Source organism: Rhodofomes roseus, assembly GCF_022264815.1.
Source record: "Rhodofomes roseus strain CIRM-BRFM 1785 chromosome Unknown C8Q71scaffold_23, whole genome shotgun sequence".
Classification (NCBI taxonomy): Eukaryota; Fungi; Basidiomycota; class Agaricomycetes; order Polyporales; family Fomitopsidaceae; genus Rhodofomes; species Rhodofomes roseus.
The window spans coordinates 362779-379448 of record NW_025952979.1 but is presented as its reverse complement, the minus strand read 5'-3'; the positions used below and the strand labels follow the sequence as shown (position 1 = coordinate 379448).

General features: G+C 54.3%; 5 protein-coding genes across 5 annotated transcripts; 2 read left to right on the top strand and 3 right to left on the bottom strand.

Moving 5' to 3' along the window:
* Positions 1–3406: 3406 nt before the first annotated feature.
* On the top strand, positions 3407–5141 carry C8Q71DRAFT_714601 (NAD-P-binding protein; the record flags this gene model as incomplete). The annotated part of the gene is made up of 8 exons (XM_047920982.1): positions 3407–3622; positions 3680–3702; positions 3757–3959; positions 4208–4298; positions 4372–4533; positions 4604–4676; positions 4745–4861; positions 4977–5141. The coding sequence occupies 8 exons, from the start codon at positions 3407–3409 to the stop codon at positions 5139–5141; spliced, it is 1050 nt and encodes a 349-aa protein (XP_047775093.1).
* Positions 5142–6074: 933 nt separating this feature from the next.
* On the bottom strand, positions 6075–7153 carry C8Q71DRAFT_279368 (uncharacterized protein). The gene is made up of 7 exons (XM_047917478.1): positions 7094–7153; positions 6957–7039; positions 6696–6836; positions 6624–6639; positions 6520–6568; positions 6435–6466; positions 6075–6386 (listed from the first exon to the last, which is right to left on the bottom strand). Exons 2-7 carry the CDS (start codon positions 7018–7020, stop codon positions 6128–6130), a joined length of 561 nt encoding a protein of 186 aa, XP_047775092.1. The 5' UTR covers positions 7021–7039; positions 7094–7153; the 3' UTR covers positions 6075–6127.
* A 1876-nt stretch (positions 7154–9029) lies between these two features.
* C8Q71DRAFT_861341 (NAD-P-binding protein) lies at positions 9030–11654 on the bottom strand (the record flags this gene model as incomplete). The annotated part of the gene is made up of 8 exons (XM_047927891.1): positions 9030–9324; positions 9383–9462; positions 9531–9546; positions 9603–9696; positions 10139–10347; positions 10395–10417; positions 10472–10593; positions 11624–11654. 8 exons carry the CDS (start codon positions 11652–11654, stop codon positions 9030–9032), a joined length of 870 nt encoding a protein of 289 aa, XP_047775091.1.
* Positions 11655–13609: 1955 nt separating this feature from the next.
* C8Q71DRAFT_279178 (uncharacterized protein) lies at positions 13610–14667 on the bottom strand. Its single transcript, XM_047917475.1, has one exon. It carries the CDS (start codon positions 14371–14373, stop codon positions 13693–13695), a length of 681 nt encoding a protein of 226 aa, XP_047775090.1. The 5' UTR covers positions 14374–14667; the 3' UTR covers positions 13610–13692.
* C8Q71DRAFT_279270 (uncharacterized protein) lies at positions 14277–16316 on the top strand. Its single transcript, XM_047917477.1, has 3 exons — positions 14277–14437; positions 14498–14942; positions 14999–16316. The coding sequence occupies exons 1-3, from the start codon at positions 14378–14380 to the stop codon at positions 15889–15891; spliced, it is 1398 nt and encodes a 465-aa protein (XP_047775089.1). The 5' UTR covers positions 14277–14377; the 3' UTR covers positions 15892–16316.
* Positions 16317–16670: the final 354 nt, after the last annotated feature.

The window sequence follows — 16670 nt, the reverse complement described above, 5'->3', positions numbered from 1 at the left end:
CCCGACTATCTCGGACAGAACTCCGCGAAACAGAAGACCTGCCCCATACATAACCGCCGCTACTAGCGAGCGTTCGCATGGAACACGCGCCCTCCGCGCACAACGTCAGGTTGAGTGGTTCGCGACACTGTCTCCGCAGATAGTGTACATAGCTGTGGTACACGGCTTCGCATATGAAGAAATCATCCGGGCTGCGACTGCTGATCGTTGGCGACACTCCACCGTTTCTTCGCGTGCTGTGTGCCTCTACGCATGTTCTCCCGTACTCGCTAGCAGGAGTGAACGTGCGTCGGCGCGCAGTAGCTCCATTGAAGTATGATGCATCATGTCCGAGCCGTGTTGCGGTATTGGCTCAAACTAGCGTCCAGCATCGATGGCGCGACGACAGGTCCCCTGCGGAAGGTGGAGATATGCGGTGAGTACCAGTACTGTTACTTAGCGCATCGAACGGCGAATGACCGCAACCACCTCTACGGGGTCAGATAGCATCCGAGCGAGGCTGGATATCAAAATGAGGTTGAGCTAGAGAACGGACGTAGATTTGAGAGACGAAAAACGCACATAGCTCTCTTACTGACGATAGTGAAGTCTGGTCTCAGTGGAAAGACGAGTATCGCGCCGCGCGGGCACTGTGAAGCCGGATGTCTTTGAACGTCTCTTGCGCAGGTCCGAGTCGGCTCAAACATCGGGACTGTGTATGGATAGGGCCTATGGAGGAGCCGTCTGAGTACTAAAGAGCAACGAGGGCTGATCAGAGAGGCTCTGAGTATGATGATGCGACCATACGAAGGTGCACACCGATCGGCGAGCATCGGAGGGTGCCGAATTTCAGCCACAGACGCGTCAGGGCGTCTCTTGCTCTCAATCAGGATGTAGTGCTCAAACTTCTCGATCCGCGTATTCGAACTTTACTAGTCTCTGAAGCATACTCATGTATCAAAAGACCTCCAGTCTACTCGCGACATCGTCTCAGAATCATGACACATGTGCACGGCACGCGCGCACACGCTCGCGCGTACTTGTGACTACCACCATCATGCTCGCCGGAGGGTTCTCAAGGGGAGTACTATCGAAGTGAGTCACTTCGAGAGTGTTCTTGCTGGCAACTCACGTTGAACCAAGTCCGTGCGCAATCATGAGATCCGGTAATGCGCTGGTACGCTCGCAGCCTGAGCATCGCTGGCACGTCAGCGACGACTGCAAGTTAGCATTCGTGAGTGCACTATACGCCGCCTCGACAATAGCCCTATCAATATTTCTACGCCTCAAGCAGGTATCCGATCAGAGTGAAGAACAGGCATACGCGTCACTTGACTGACCCAAAATTCTTCGGCGCCGCCGCTTGACGAACAGGTCGCCAGTAGCTGCAGTTACTTTCGTCAAGATAATGTTGGGCCCGACCGACATTGGTCACAGAGTCTGTACAATGTGTCACGCCGACGACGACGCAGACAGAAAACCTCGACGGATCAGTACCCACCAGGAGAGCATAGCGCAGCCGCTGCGGGTCTGACCGGTACGTCTTGCTGCCAGAGATGCCTATAGTCCTTGTTGAGACGTATATGCGCGATCCTAGCATGATAGAATTAACGTCTTAGTGAAGACCACCCCGGCTCTGGCTGTATGTATGACCGTGACGCGTGACCTCTGGATCTCTTGATTCAAACGTGCCAATAATATTGGCCGTAGGGTCGACGGATCCTTAGTCGTGCACCAGGGCAAAGCAGCGCACTGACAGATCTAGCGACACAACGACCAATATAACCGTGTAGGATCAGTGAGCATACGCCCTTCGGACTGTGGATCACCGAATACGCCTATCAGCTTTCAAGGAGGCAGAACGGATCCCACATGCGGCAGCCATCAGCTCCAGAGTCAGAATACCAGCTACGTACGTACGCGGATTGCACTTCCCAGCATTCCGAAGTGCCCGCTGCAGCGGAACTCACCTTGCGATATGGGCGCTCCGAGAAATTCAGTCCCGTCGTTCTAGTCTTATACTTCAATCTTATACAGAGCGCGATCCTGGCACACGATACCCTTGGTTTCCGACCAGACGTCGGGGCTTCAGGTAGAAGTCGGTCGGTAAAGCGTCCTAATAATAAGGTCAGTTTCACTTCCGCGTGTCACACATCTACGTCGCCATGACTGACCATGTTCACCCATCGCTTGCTAGAGGTGCTGTAGCAATGCCCACATCTCCACACCATAATCGATGCAAGGGTGACCCAGTGGTCACCAGACGTCGTCTGTCGCGAGCTGGGTCCGTGATATCCCATAGCTTACAAACATGGCGAAGTAGGCGGGGTATTGAAGTGGGTGTGCTCTGGTCCCGCGTTCGCAGTTACATACTGACATCCCGTTTGTGCTATTCATTGCCAGGTGGCTCCCCGTCGACGCGCGTCGCGGTAGGTTGGCACACTGAATAGGCGTCCAAGATAACCGTGTCACTCAGAGATTGATCGCGCGTCCTGGCGAGCGAACAAATATGCGATCAGAGAGTCGGCTGGCGATGTATACCGACAAGATATCATTGTGCGCCTCACGCGTCAATCCATAGACCGAAGGCCGCGAGGTGACCGAGGCACTTCCAGGGCGATCGAGTGGTCGCAAGCTTGGTTGGCCGCCTACGGAGTCAATCGAGGAGGAGCACTGATCAAGGATTCGGGATTGTGAAGGCGCGGCACACCTCAAACATTGTCGTCCGTAGTGGAGGGAACGGCCAACGCGGACGTAGAAGGCACGGCAGGTATGGATGACCGAGCTGCTCGGGCATGTGTAAGAAATCAGGCTCGGGGTCGGCGAGGGCGAGGTCCGATGAAACATACGGCGAAGTCATCAGTCGGACAGAGCGGTGAGTAGGCAAGGTCCTCTTTTCTAATCTTGTGCCTCCATTCCGAGGTACTTACGTACGTTGTTTATAGTCTAAACCACTCGGAGACTCGTGGACGATATGTCAATGAGATCAGTCAAGGCTGAGTGGTGGCGGTGGCACAGATAATCACTCCGACGCTACTCCGAGTACGGCATGTACGAATCCAGGAAGAGTGTATATCGAGTCAACGGTGAGTCTAGAAAGAGAACAGGAAGCAAGAGCAACAGAAACGAAAAAAAAACGCTATTCGTATGAGCGTCGAGCGCTCGTGCGATGTATCCCGGCGCCTACGCCACCCTTACAGCATGGTGAGCCAAACTTGCTCTATGTACATTGCGACGGCGCCTCAATATGCGTCGAACAGTGCGCAGTTAGAACGCCGATCCGTCTGTCTCTTCAGTCGCGTCTCCCCGATTCCCCAGCAAGAGTCACACGCTGATCGGCCTTGCCGGTTCCACGTATATAAGCCATCATGCCTACACCCCTTGTCTTCCATACCACTTCACTTACTCGACGCACGCATACACAGCGATGGCCCCCGTTCGCAACGCACGCGCTATCTTCAACGCGATTCCCGCACCCAATGCCTTCCCCGAGCCGGGCAAGACAACAGTCTACGACGACTCCCAGACGATTGACCCTGACACCGTGCCGCTGAACGGCGGATTTCTCGTCAAGACGCTCGTGCTGAGCATCGACCCGTTTATGCGCGGCCGGATGCGCGACCCAAGTATCAAAAGCTACGCAGTAAGTCTGTCCTAATGGGCATATACATGCTTCGCCGTTCATCATGATGCCTATCAGCCCCCGTTCTTCGTAGGACAGCCGTGAGTTCGCGACACACGCATTCCGTGTGTCTCCTTTTGCTGACGGATCCGCAGGCTGAACAACTACGCCGTCGCACGCGTCCTCCGCTCCGAGCATCCCGCCATCAAGGCTGGCGACCACGTCTACGGCCACCTCCCGTTCCAAGAGTACGTGGTGCTCTCCGACCCCGCTGAGCTCGGCCGCGACATCTTCCGCGTGCTGGAAAACAAGGAGGGGTTGCCGTGGAGTGCGTATCTCGGCGTTTGCGGCATGCCTGGTGAGTGGGCTGCCCTTTAGGTATCTTAGGGCTGGTGTATGCGCGGTGACGTAGACGTTGGTACGTGATGGCTGCTTGTACATGGTAAGGCTTCATAGTACGCGGCGCACCATGCTGCCGAGGCTCGTGCTTCTGTATGTGGAATCGATAAAGGCCCAATGCGAGTCCACATTCCGTTGCGCTTTCGTCATCTTTTGTATCGTAATGCGCGGAAGGACATCACGTACTGATCGACCTATCTCATACAGGTCAAACCGCACATCATGCCTGGAACGAATACTCGCACGCCAAACCCGGCGAGACTGTCTTCGTGACTGCCGCTGCAGGCCCTGTCGGCGCGTTAGTATTCAAGCATTCGTTCTTCCTCTATGTTATAGCTGCAGTGAATTGATTTGGTTATCACCGTACACAGGACGGTCGTACAGCTCGCAAAGGCGGAAGGCCTCAAGGTAATCGCGAGTGCGGGCTCCGATGAGAAGGTTGCGTTTGTGAAGTCGCTCGGCGCGGATGTCGCTTTCAACTACAAGACGAACGATACAAAGGCGATGCTGGAGCGTGAGGGCGGCATCGATATGTACGTGATTTGCTTCTTCACCTATGGCATAGTATGTGCGGCAGCCTTCTGACAGGTGACGCCGGATCAGATACTGGGACAACGTAGGCGGACCCACGCTCGACGCGGCACTCGGCGCAGCCCACCGTCATGCACGATTCATCGTGGGTTTTTTCATCTGCTTTTCATCTGCGGAGCTTTCCTCGCACGTTCTGACTTGGCGATCTTTCAGGAATGTGGCATGATCAGCGCATACAACTCGGAGCCGTACATGCTGAAGAACGTACAGCTCATTGTCACGAGAGAGTTCAAGCTGAGCGGATTCATCGTCCTGAGTCTGCACAACAAGGTACTTCTTGTGCTCTAGTTGCATCGTCTGGACAATGCTGACATTCTTGTCCATTTCTCCTGCATGTGCTGATCTACTACACTCTCTCCTCGGACTTCCATGTTATGCGCACTAGTACCTCGGGCGTTTCTACGATGAGATACCGCAAATGGTGGCGTCGGGTCAGATCAAGTACACGGAGGACAGATCACTGGGGCTCGAAGCGGCTGGGGAGGCAATTGTCTCCGTGCAGAAAGGTACAAACACAGGGAAGAAGGTTATGGTTGTATCAGACGATTGAATGTAGGACGGATACGTTGTACACGTACGAGGCGAAAGGCGAAGATCGTGTACACCGTACGTACTAGGTCTGACTCTCGTTGGGGTTTGCGCTTCGGCATTGACCCACACTGCTTGACTACAGTCAATGTGCATAGGTCCTGTATTGACAGTATGAGCTGGTGCAGGGTTGCTCGGGGCCTCGGGAAGAGTGGTGAACCTCTGTAGGCCTCGGGGAGGGCCCCAAGGTGGCGCCTCCTCGTGGTCAATCGGTACGTCTTACACATTCTCGATGTTGGTTTCCTTACAACAGGCTACTATTCAGCTCGCACTCAAACCTAGTGACCGGATGGTATTTCGGAAGTCATCCATGGTGATGACGACGCGATTGTGCGCATGAACCAGCGAGTCGTGATACTTGAGCCGGCGTAGGATCACAAACCATCAGTGTACTCTCACATGTGTGCACGTGAGGCTCGATAGGTGACTACAATAGTGTTTCAACGACTGAGCTAGATGTCGTAGTTCGGCGCGGGCCGGGGCCCACCGCGTCTTAGCACGATATTGTTTGCTTGTTGCGGTATATAAACCTAGAATTCATCATCATCATCATCTAGATGTCGTAGTCAATCAGGACACAGCCTGCAGGATCATGCACCCCAATTGCTCCGGCAATGATTATATCCTCGGAATAGTTGAGAGAAAGGCCGAATCAATGGTGAGTAGTAGTCCAGCCGGGCAACTTCGTACAGAGACTGAGGGATAGGATAATCTTTGCGACAGATGCTGCAAGATACCAAATCAGAACATGACATATTGCAGTGGTAAGTGTCTATGTACTCAGTGTTGTCCTAGCCAATGCTATCACAATGACCTGAGTCAATGCTTCATCTTGGCTAGTTCAGGCACAGGGAACCATTCCAGTGGCAGGCAATAGACATCATTGCCAATTATGGGTACAGTGATGAAAAACATAGCGTGCAAGAATAGATATGTGGAATGACAATCTCATGGACCTTCAAACATCCTGACAGAAGTATATCCTTGTCCATCTCCATCTGGGGTGTCCTTGGCAGCCTCTCCATCTGTGAACTCTTCCTCTACCATTTCCTCATCATCATGCTCCTTGTGGAGAACAATAGATCCACCAAGAGAGTGTGGGCCTGAGAAATTGAGCTCCGACATGGATGCTGAATTTGTTCCCTCCACAGGATTTGCTGCACTACGAAGGTTCAGGAGGAAGCGGGACAAGATCACTGCTGTAAGGCTACAATCCATCAATACATGGGGACATGACATTGAAACTTGGGCATACCTGCCAGGAAAAGCTTGAAATGCCCTAAGTTGCTGGCATTGTTGGTCATCAGCAGTGTAGACTAAGAGAAACAAAAATTGTTTACCTCTGTATATGGGCTTGCAGCTTGCAAGGCATTCACACATAGTAGAGCCCTGAGGTTTTGGTAGAGTGAGTGTGGTAAGGAATAATGAATATGCTCAGCCTCACCCAAAGTGTATGGATCCTAGAACAATATCATGGGTCAGCCTATGAAAATATGCATTGTTGTTCATGACACACCATCACGGAGGAGAATTGTTGTCATTTTGGCATCTTGACCAGCAGCACGAGCCAGCTTCATGGTGGTGAATGAGCAGTGCCAGGTTGCAAAGAACACTATTCCTTGTGCTATCACTGCACTGATAGATGCAGAAAGAACCACTTGGGAAAAATATCAGTCACAGGTGCCTCATGTTAGACATTGATAACTCACAGCTGTGTGAAGAGATGAAGTTATGTGTCAATTAAGTTATTTGTCTACCAGTATTCAAGTGTGCCTACTTGTCAAGAGTTGACTCGTGCTTTTGAGCCATGAAGCACCCCACTTGTGGGTTACTGACTGCATATGCACCCCATATTTCAAGCTATAGGTCAAAACTATCATACCATGCAACACATCATAGGGCATATATGCTCACTGTGTTTTGAAGGACTGATGAGGTAAACAGCAACAAAATGACTGTGGGAATCAGCCAATGCCTCCCATTGATTGCATAGATGCGCAAGGCTGCAATAACTGGGAAGAGTACTAATTATGTCAGTGTATGAATGGGAACTAGTGCAAGGAGCATCACCTGCTGTGACCATGTTACATATGATGGCACTCCCCTGGTAGCTATAATACAAGGCTGAAAAACTTCAACACAGCAATGTCAGTGATTTTATCTTTCTGGGGCTTCCCTGACAGACCTCTGCCATATTACACATCAGATCTCAGTTCCACACAAGATTGCAGGACAGACCTTGCAGTTCAAAACAAATTCCACTCCAATGATTGTTATCATAGCCAGCATGTTTGATAAGTGCAGAAGCAAGAGGAGTAGTGTAGGGATGGAAAACCTGCGGCTCCAGATGAATGCAATTTGTTGGTCAATTGTGAGGAACAGGTCAAACATATAGAAGCCTATCTGTGTCAGGCTCCTCATAAGGATTGATAGCTTCCAGAACTCACAAAGTGATGCAATCCAAGCACAATTTTCAGCAAAACTTGTGATGGTTCTCATCAATAAAATACTAGAGCAGAGAGATAGATACTCACATCACATTAGCCTGAGCTTCAATTTCTTGCAAAGCATTGGCAGTACTGTTGTCCATTCTTGAAGCAGCTCTGAGTCACAGTGGGATGGGTAGCCCCATATCCCCTAGAAGCCACTTTATATGGTTGTGGCCACGATTAGAACTATGACATTGATGCAATGGGCTATGCTTGTTCACCCTCAGACATCACAGTAGGCATCTCAACTGACCCTTGAATGTGTGGTCTCAAGATGCAACTGTTGATGTTACATTGATTCTCGGACATGTACAACAAACGGAGGAAGACGAGCCAGGTGAGAGAACGTAGCACACAGTAGTTAGCACGTCGGCTGCCGACAGGGCAATGCCCTCAATGACGCTAAATGGAACAATTGATTCTGTCCCAGAGTGAGATCAGCCACTACTCACCTCGCTTCAATTGCTCTCTGACACGAGTTGAGGTGAGAGCACAGCTTCTCAAGATCCGCACATGCTCGCCTGTAACAGACGAACAACACAATAGAGGCTACACAACACCGCTCAGTCCATCGATCTTTGTTACCGCGCAAGCAACAAAGCAGCACAGCAGCTTTTCCTGGCCGAGCCGCTGGAGTGTTGGAATCAGCTGAGCCTCATCAACGAGACCGAACGCGGGCGCCGTTGACAATGAGATGACATCCGGGTCGATGTATCGCATGTCACCTCTGAGAGCGTCGTCATTCCGAGCTCGAGGAAGCGCTTTACGGGCGGACAGCCTCAACAATGCGGTGAGTCCAACAGCTGCGAACGTGATCATGGACGTACCCATCTCACCTCCAGGCAATCGACACACTGAGCCGCGCCTCGTTCTTGCCTGGAACCTGGCTATCATGTCCATGCCCTATGGCCGGCTCAGAATACATCGTCAGCTGTTCGAGAGCCCACAAACAGAATACGAAGCACGCACCTCGCTTGACTGCTGAACACCAGTCAATCCGCACAACATAGATGCCGGGAGTGAACGGCAAGAGCGACTGTGGTGATATTAGCCGGAACGCCGCACGACCGTGCAGTACGACCGTTCGACTGCGTGAATCACAACACCACGGGGACTGCTCGCGAGAATAGACAGCGGCTGGTTATCCACGCGCCAACAGGTTCTCGTTCGCGATGCAACCTGTTGTACACGTTCATCTTGTTATGTGACCGGGCGGTCGCGGCACATCGAAACGTTGTTGTGTAGCCGTAGCAGACACTACACAAAATAATCCTGGCACTCAGGTGTACCCTTTCCCACACTCCGGCGGCGCCAAATCTGTACTTGGCTGCGATTTACAACTTACTCGCGCTACCTTGCAGTCACTCCTCCGCAACCACAATGACTTTCTTGCCCGTATTCGTGCGCTTGTACACCGCAAGAATCGCCTCACCCGTCACCTCGAGCCCGACGGAGCGGTCCCGTTGTCTTGATTTTGCCCGCGGCGACCAAGCGCGGGATCTCGTAGAATTGCTCGCGATACCACGCAGGCGGGCGCGGTCAGCGGAGGATACGAGCCGAGAAGGGGGAGGGACAGAGCTTGTGGTAGAGGCTGCCGACGCAGCGTCCAGCGCCGCACTCGAGAGTCTGCCCGCCGACGTTATCCAAGTATCTACACTGTCTTCGGTCAGTACCACTGTCACAGACGGTTCACCGCCAGACAACTTGAACGCACATGTCGATCACGCTCTCGCGCTCCAAGATCGCATTGGTGCCCTCTATGTGGTAGTTGAACACGACGTCCGCACCGAGCGACTAGAAGAACACAAAATCTTCTCGTCCGCGCCCGCGCTCGCGATTAGTTTGAGTCCGGCCGCCTTCACGAGTTGGACGACCGTCCTGTGCGTGGCGCGTCAGCATCCGCCGCGTGTGTATATGCGGGTGAAAGGAGGAACTCACGCGCGACGGGGCCTGCGGCGGCGGTGACCAAGGCGGTCTCGCCGGGCTTGGCGTTGGCGATTTCGTGCCAGGCGTGGTGCGCCGTCGCACCTGTGCGCTGAGAAGTGAGTATGAGGGAGTACGTAGGGAGGCGAAGCCAGAGCGCATATATGGGGTGGGTGGAATGATCACGGCCAATGGCGAGGAGAGCTAGTGGTGAGGGCGATCGTAGAATCCCCTTAGGCCGGTAACTATCTCGAGCATACGTGATGCTGCAATCAGAGACTCTGCTGGGTTTGTCGCGCATCGAACGCTTTCGGCGGACCGCAGCGTACCACGTGTATGCCATGTACGGCCAAACGAGTACGTCCGCCGTCCGTCCAGTTGTAGTGGGTGAGGGTGCAGCGAGGGCTTCCTGCACGGTACTACACCTCCCGCAGGCTAGCAAAACGACTCTGACACCTGGACCCACCACCTCACGGCTCGCACGGAGGCACAAGACCACATACCGTCGCACAAATTGTTGATTAAAGTAGAAGAACAGAGAACTCACCAGGCATGCAGTATACACCGACATACACGCTCCAGGGCAGGCCCTCCTTGTCTCTAGCACGCGAAGACATCGCCGAGCTGGGCCAGGCTGGGGAAACCGCGCGCCCCTCGGAAGGGGCTTGGAAGCATGAATGGCCGTAGACATGGTCGCCTGCCTTGACGGTGAAGTGCTCGGAGTGAAGGACGCGTCCAACGGAAAAGCTGGTCAGTCTATGGGCGCGTCAGAAGACGCACTACATGCATTGCGAGACACGTACGACTGGCCTACGAAAGAAGTGGGCTACAGAACGAAGCATGAGCTGCGAGATGCGCGAATGTACGTTGCGCGCGACACAGAGAGTAAGTAGCTCTTGATGTGAGGCCCGCGCATTCGGCCGCGCATGTAGGGGTCGATGCTAAGCACGAGGGTCTTCACGAGGAAGCCACCATTCAGCGGACGGTGTCGGGATGGATTTTCTAGGAATCATCGTCGTAAACGTTCGCCTTGTGAGGGTCAGGGAAAGTGTTGGACGCAGATGGTATCCGAGTCGCCAGCGATGCCAAACAAGCTAAGGCAAGAGCTGGAATGGGCGCCTCGGTGAGCCTCGATTGGTTCCCGCGACGCCAGATCCAGATCGTACTGAACGCGTTTCCGCCCCCGCTTTCGCGACCACCGGTGCACGACATCATCATCTACGAGTTTGAAGCCTATTAATAGATGTATTTTGTGACTGATAGCTACTACATGCACGGATCCTGCAATTCAACGAAGACGATCTGAACAGTTTCTTGGGCGACCCAAACTACTTGGCGTTCCTTTCGAGTGCAAGGGTCCCGCATCCTAGGAGATACCATAGACGAAGCCTCATTCACGGCGCCCGTAGGTGTTGAGGCTTCCGCTCTCCGTATGAACCCAAGACAATAGAACGATGGGCGGGTCCAGAAATGGCATCTCGCGTTGGGTTGATGAAACTCTCATCTTATGGCCAGAATATCAGACTGCGGAGCATAAATGGCGACCTGCACCTACCATACGCAAACACACGTTACGGAGTCTCCGAGGCGGGGTACTGAGCATGTCGAGATGGTAGGAGAGCGCTTCCGCGAGGATCGGAGCCAACGGAGGGGGCGATCAGAACGGGGGACAAATCTTGACGAGGGCGGGCGGGATCGCCGGAGGACACAGATATATAAACCAATGCACTGCTTTCCAAGGATCCGGGTCGAGCATGCGGGCGATGCCAGCCTGTATAGAAGGTGCCCCAGGAACGAGGTCGGCGGCGTTCGCATGCTGCCGGACAGTCAGGAAAAGAAGGGCACAGCATGCCATGAGGCGACATAACGACTTATAGGGTATTATTGCCGGCTGCCAAAGAACAAGGGAGACCAGAAGTAGGGATGCTGGAATATAAGGGAGGTAGGTGACGTGGGAACGGACGGAAGTCCGAGGGAAACTGGAAGGAGGGATATATATTCGGTATTCTGGAGTATGAAGCCACTCACCTACCTGCCGTGCCGGCATCGAGCTCATCGGCCATCGTGAAATGTTTGGATTGAGGGATGATGTCTGGCTGCCGACGAGGGAAGCCTGATATTGCGAGGGAATACGCGAGGTATATGGCCGGCTTGAGCACGATACGTGCGGGTTGCGAGTTGACGAAGACCTTGCATTGTATGTTCTATCCCCGAGGTCAAGTCGCAGGTTGCACAAGGACGAACTGAAGGTCGAGAAGAGCAGGCAGCAGACGCTTGTATGATAATCTATAACATTATGGGACGACGGTGTTGCTGTGGCGCGCGTAACGCACATGGAAAGCACATGGCGTCCACGTTCGCCGCGTGGCCTCAGCCACCTACCGGCCGGGCGGGTCGGGCGCTCCTCCTCCCCGGCGCCTGCGACCCCCGCCCGAGCTGTCCCCGAGGCGGGATTTCCGCGCGAAATGTAGGGAATGTAGGACAACTCAGTACCGGGAAAACAGGCATCAGGACCGGGAAATGAGACCTGTGAGTACTGAGGTGCTCCAGAGGCGAGGGAAAACAGTGATGGGAGAATCTGACATAAATACCAGGAAAATGGGCAATATCAGTACCGGGAAAACAGGAAGACAAGAAATATTGCTGAATGTGTGCCACAGGCCGGGAAGCATTGAATTAAATGCAATCACAAGACTGAACATATTGGGAGCACCGGGAAATCAGTACCGGGTAATAAGATATCTGAGTAGTGCCAGGAAAAGGATGCAAGAATACTCTGGGAAATAGGGGATAAAATTGCCCTGATATTCTAAAAGTCAAGCATATCACTGACAGTGTACCACAGGCCGGGAAGCATGAAGATGAACACACAGCATTGAATAGAACTATGCTGCCAGCCCGTGGCGAAGCCATGGGCTGGCAATGCCCAAGAATATAACCTTCATAGTAACACAAAGCACAGAATGAAAGAACTGCCGCCAGACCTGAGGCAAAGCCCAGGTCTGGCATTGCATAAGCATGAAATCTTAAAAGTTACATGAAGCACAGAATGAAGAAATTGCCCCGTAAACCCGTGGCGAAGCCACGGGTTTGCGATGCTCGTCATAAAAGAATGGGAGGTCGGGGTCGATGTGGCGCGAAAAAGCCACGAGAAAGCCACATGGAGCGCACGTTGGCCGCGTGGCAAACCATGTGCGCCCAATCCTTACCACTCTAACGGGCCCGGCGCCTTCCGCTTCCCCGGCGCTTGCGCGGTCCCTGCCCGACGCGTCCCCGACGCGCGCGAAAGGAGCGGCGGGACCTTGAACGGGAAACCCCTTCGGCAAGTCAGGACATTTCAGCGGGTTTCCCGAGGCGTCGCGGCGTGTGTGATGGGCAACGGGCATGATGACGGGAGGTAATGTTGACAGGAAAGCTGCTCTCGGGCGCCCTCCGCTCACCAGTGTATCCTCGCCCGAGGTGTCCCCGGGAAACTTGAGAAACCCATTGGGAAATTTCTTGAGGTGTTCCCGAGGCATCGTGGCGGGTGCGAGGAGGTAAGTACATAACGGGAACCAATATACACACCAGGATATGCCCTCGGGCGCCCTCCGCACTGCAGTTCAAAGGAGTAACATGTAGCATTGAGTACCGGGTACGCCGCCAGCCTGTGGCGGAGCCACAGGCTGGCATGCCAGAGCATCTATTCCAGTAGGTACACAAAGCATTGACTAATGGGTATGCTGCCAGCCTGTGGCGAAGCCGCAGGCTGGCACGCCAAAGCATTTATTACAATAATTACATGAAGCATTGAATTTTCAAATCGCCTGCAAGACCCGTGGCTTTGCCACGCCGGGTCGGCAATGCACAAGAATATAACCTTCATAGTAACACAAAGCACAGAATGAAAGAACTGCCGCCAGACCTGAGGCGAAGCCCAGGTCTGGCATTGCATAAGTATGAAATCTTAAAAGTTACATGAAGCATAGAATGAAAAAATCGCCCCGTAAACCCGTGGCGAAGCCACGGGTTTGCGATGCTCGTAAGACTTAAGTTACGTCCGGTACGCGATCACGTGCGTTCTGGGGGATGGAACATGACGCCCATCCCTGCGTCTCGCGTTCAAACGTTCAGCCCCCAGGGTTCCCCAGGCACTTTCCGCGCGTCTGCTGGGCGACAGACCGATACTTGGGAGACTGTGACCAATAAAGTGACGGATGGTCCCATCTGGGAGGCATCCCATTCGTCAACCGCTGTGGGACGTCTGTGAGGGTCCGCGACACTTCGCGTCCTTCTGTCGGAGAGACTAGCCTTGCTCACCAAAGCATCTTCGCGCCCGGAGCTTTTCTCAGCTATAATATACCTCGCTCGCTCAAGCGGCTGGCCCCCGACCCTCGCCCCTCGCTGCCCGCAGGATGTCATCATCTCCTCAACCGAGCGTCTTCTTCTGCGTCCTCCGATATGCATCAGACGCCTTGACGCTGGACGAGCGCAGCCTTCGCGCCGCCGACCCCTATATGTCCAACGTCGGCGGGGTCCGTGCTCTGCGTAGAAGCAGGCCAACCGGCGAGCCAGCCGGAGGACGCGTCCGGTACTGTGCCTGAGACCGGGCACTGCGTGCGGACATGGCACCCAATGCAGCAGGACCTCAGCACGACCACGAACGTCGGTGCGCCGCTGAGTACCGTCCCTCCTGCGTTCACCCATCGCGGAGCTCCCCGCCCTCCGCTCCTTCTCCTCCCTTGTACTCCGCATCGCGCCCTTGTATTCGGCTGAAACGCGGGGATCAAACACTTCGGACATCAAGATGTCGAAGACTGACGTACCAGAGAGCCTCAGAAGGGACTGCCCGGATTGGCGCGTTAGAGTGAGTCTTGTTATGTGTTTCCGCGAACAAGGACGCAGCAACCGATACTCGCATCACTAGTACGCGGTCTGGGGTCAGCAGTGGGGAAACCCTAGCTATGCGACTGCTGCCCGACTCGCCGCAGCGGATGGAAGTAGCGAGTCGTCGTTCGTGGCCACGCCGGAGGCGCCCGAGCAAGTTCAAGACGCAACACCGGACGTTTCAAGCACCATTTCGGCAAATGTCCTAGCTCAGCGCGATGGAGAAATCGTCGAGGGAGACATTCCAGCTGAAGCTGGGGCGACGTCGTACGTTGCGGGGGTGCAGTACGACCAAGAGCCATCGCGGCCACTTTTCCGGTCACCACTGCTACCTCCCTCTGCACACGAGCAGGAAGCGCGTGCGAACATCGCTGAGCCTGCAGCGCTCTACCATGCTTCGGTCGCTCCAGACCTGTACCAACCGCAGACGTATGCGTCGCCAACGGGCTATTCGCTGGGAGTGGCACCGGGAATGTCGGAGCCTGGTACGCATGTCAGCTTGCAATGCGTCGCATCTCAGGCTTGCTAACGAAGCTGACAGACGACGTGAATCCCCAGTCGAACACGCTGGCTGCTTCGAACCCGTACCTCGAGTACTCGTACGACATCGCGGGTTACTCATACCCGACCCTCGGGTACGCAAACGGGACGCACATCGATGCCCCTACAGGCATGGCAGGGTCAGAGACAACGGCCCACTGGATACCGAACCAACCAGCGACAGACATATACGGCTCCCTTCCAGCTGCCCGGAGCGGAAGTGCTAGGGACGACAACAACTTCGAGACAGTGATTTCGGGCCAGTCGAGCGCAGCTTCGACATCGCTCGATTCGTCATACCATCGCCAGGTCGCAGAATTGCCGTCGCTACAGACCCATTTCGACAATCTTGTCGTCGACGCGGACTGGCCGCAGTGGGATCGAGTCGCTAGCGACGAAGTTCTCTCGCAGGAGCAGTGGTTGGAAATCATTGCCGCAGCCGCTCAGCAGGCTGCGCCAGGAGAGCCCGATTCGGTGATGGCAATGAAGCGCGACGACTTCGGCGGTGAGTATCACGTCTCGGTAATGGAGCCTCGACTGATGTCCGAGCGACTGGCAGGTTACAACGCCGCGCCATTCCATGCACTTGAGCACATGCCCTCTCCGGCACCTGCCAACCAAGGGCAGAACTTCACGCCCGGCGCAGCGCCGCCGGCCGGTCTCCTTTGGACGGATGCTCCGTCCGTCGAGCTGGCGGAATGGCTCAGTCTTCCGAGCGACTTCGAGGTTGACGCGTCGCCTGACATGGCCATGGTTGATGATGGGTTGCGCACCTCGCATCTGCCGGGGAACGACCAATTGAATCCTTGGTCTGGCGGTGGTGCCTCCGCCGAATCCTCTCAGGAGGCGCCATCCCACGACTCCTGGATGCACCAGGGGTACTGGAAGTGGTAGCCTGACTTCAGCAGTCTTTACCAGCAACTATCGCCGTTCAGCGAGACGATGGACATACCTTTCAATTCTCAGTCTCCCTCAATCTCCTCCCGCACGTCGTCTCGTACTTGTCTCGCTCTCGCCGTTATCTGTCAAGCCTGCTCTCTATTTGCTCTCATCTCGCTGACGATCTATACACGAATGTCGCGCTATCTCACAACTGTCCCAGTCTACTCACCTCGCTTCGATCTTGCTATGTTCCCAACTCTCACGCGTTTCTTGTATCTGTAGACCCTCCTGTATATTCTGTGTCTCTGGCGTGGAACAGCCGTTGATAAGCGTCGTTAACTCTACGCACAATCTGGTGATAACGCACCTCATCATTGACCTACATGGTGGGTGTGAGCGACATTTTCCCTAGGATGGGTACGAGACCAGGTGTGAGGAAGGGATAAGTCGGACTTGAGGCTCAGTGACCAGTCGGACCATGTTCATTGTTGCTACGTGTAACTTGGTCACCTGACTAATACCACCTGTGAGATCGCGATCTGAGCAATCTTGCGTCTCGATTTGGTTCCGCCGTTTCGCTCTGGCCAGACTGGGACCAACTAGCACCCCTGATCACGCAGGGTCTCCTTGAATCTGATTCGTTTCGCTATCCATAGACGCTATAAATGAATGCATACCTCGGACAATGGTGCTATTGCGTATACGACGCGAGGTTCGCAGCGGCGCAGATCGACTCACACAGCGCAGCTTGCTTGAGGGTGTCGCAGACCGAAGTGCTTCGTTGGACATCG

Coding starts and splice junctions, on each gene's coding strand:
- C8Q71DRAFT_279368 (XM_047917478.1), bottom strand. CDS start 7,020: ATGCAGTCAGTAACCCACAAGTGGGGTGCTTCATGGCTCAAAAGCACG. Junction 6,837..6,956: donor CACGAGTCAACTCTTGACAA/GTAGGCACACTT, acceptor ATTTTTCCCAAG/TGGTTCTTTCTGCATCTATC. Junction 6,387..6,434: donor TTTCAAGCTTTTCCTGGCAG/GTATGCCCAAGT, acceptor GATGGATTGTAG/CCTTACAGCAGTGATCTTGT.
- C8Q71DRAFT_279270 (XM_047917477.1), top strand. CDS start 14,378: ATGTCGAAGACTGACGTACCAGAGAGCCTCAGAAGGGACTGCCCGGAT. Junction 14,438..14,497: donor GCCCGGATTGGCGCGTTAGA/GTGAGTCTTGTT, acceptor TCGCATCACTAG/TACGCGGTCTGGGGTCAGCA. Junction 14,943..14,998: donor ACCGGGAATGTCGGAGCCTG/GTACGCATGTCA, acceptor CGAAGCTGACAG/ACGACGTGAATCCCCAGTCG.
- C8Q71DRAFT_279178 (XM_047917475.1), bottom strand. CDS start 14,373: ATGTCCGAAGTGTTTGATCCCCGCGTTTCAGCCGAATACAAGGGCGCG.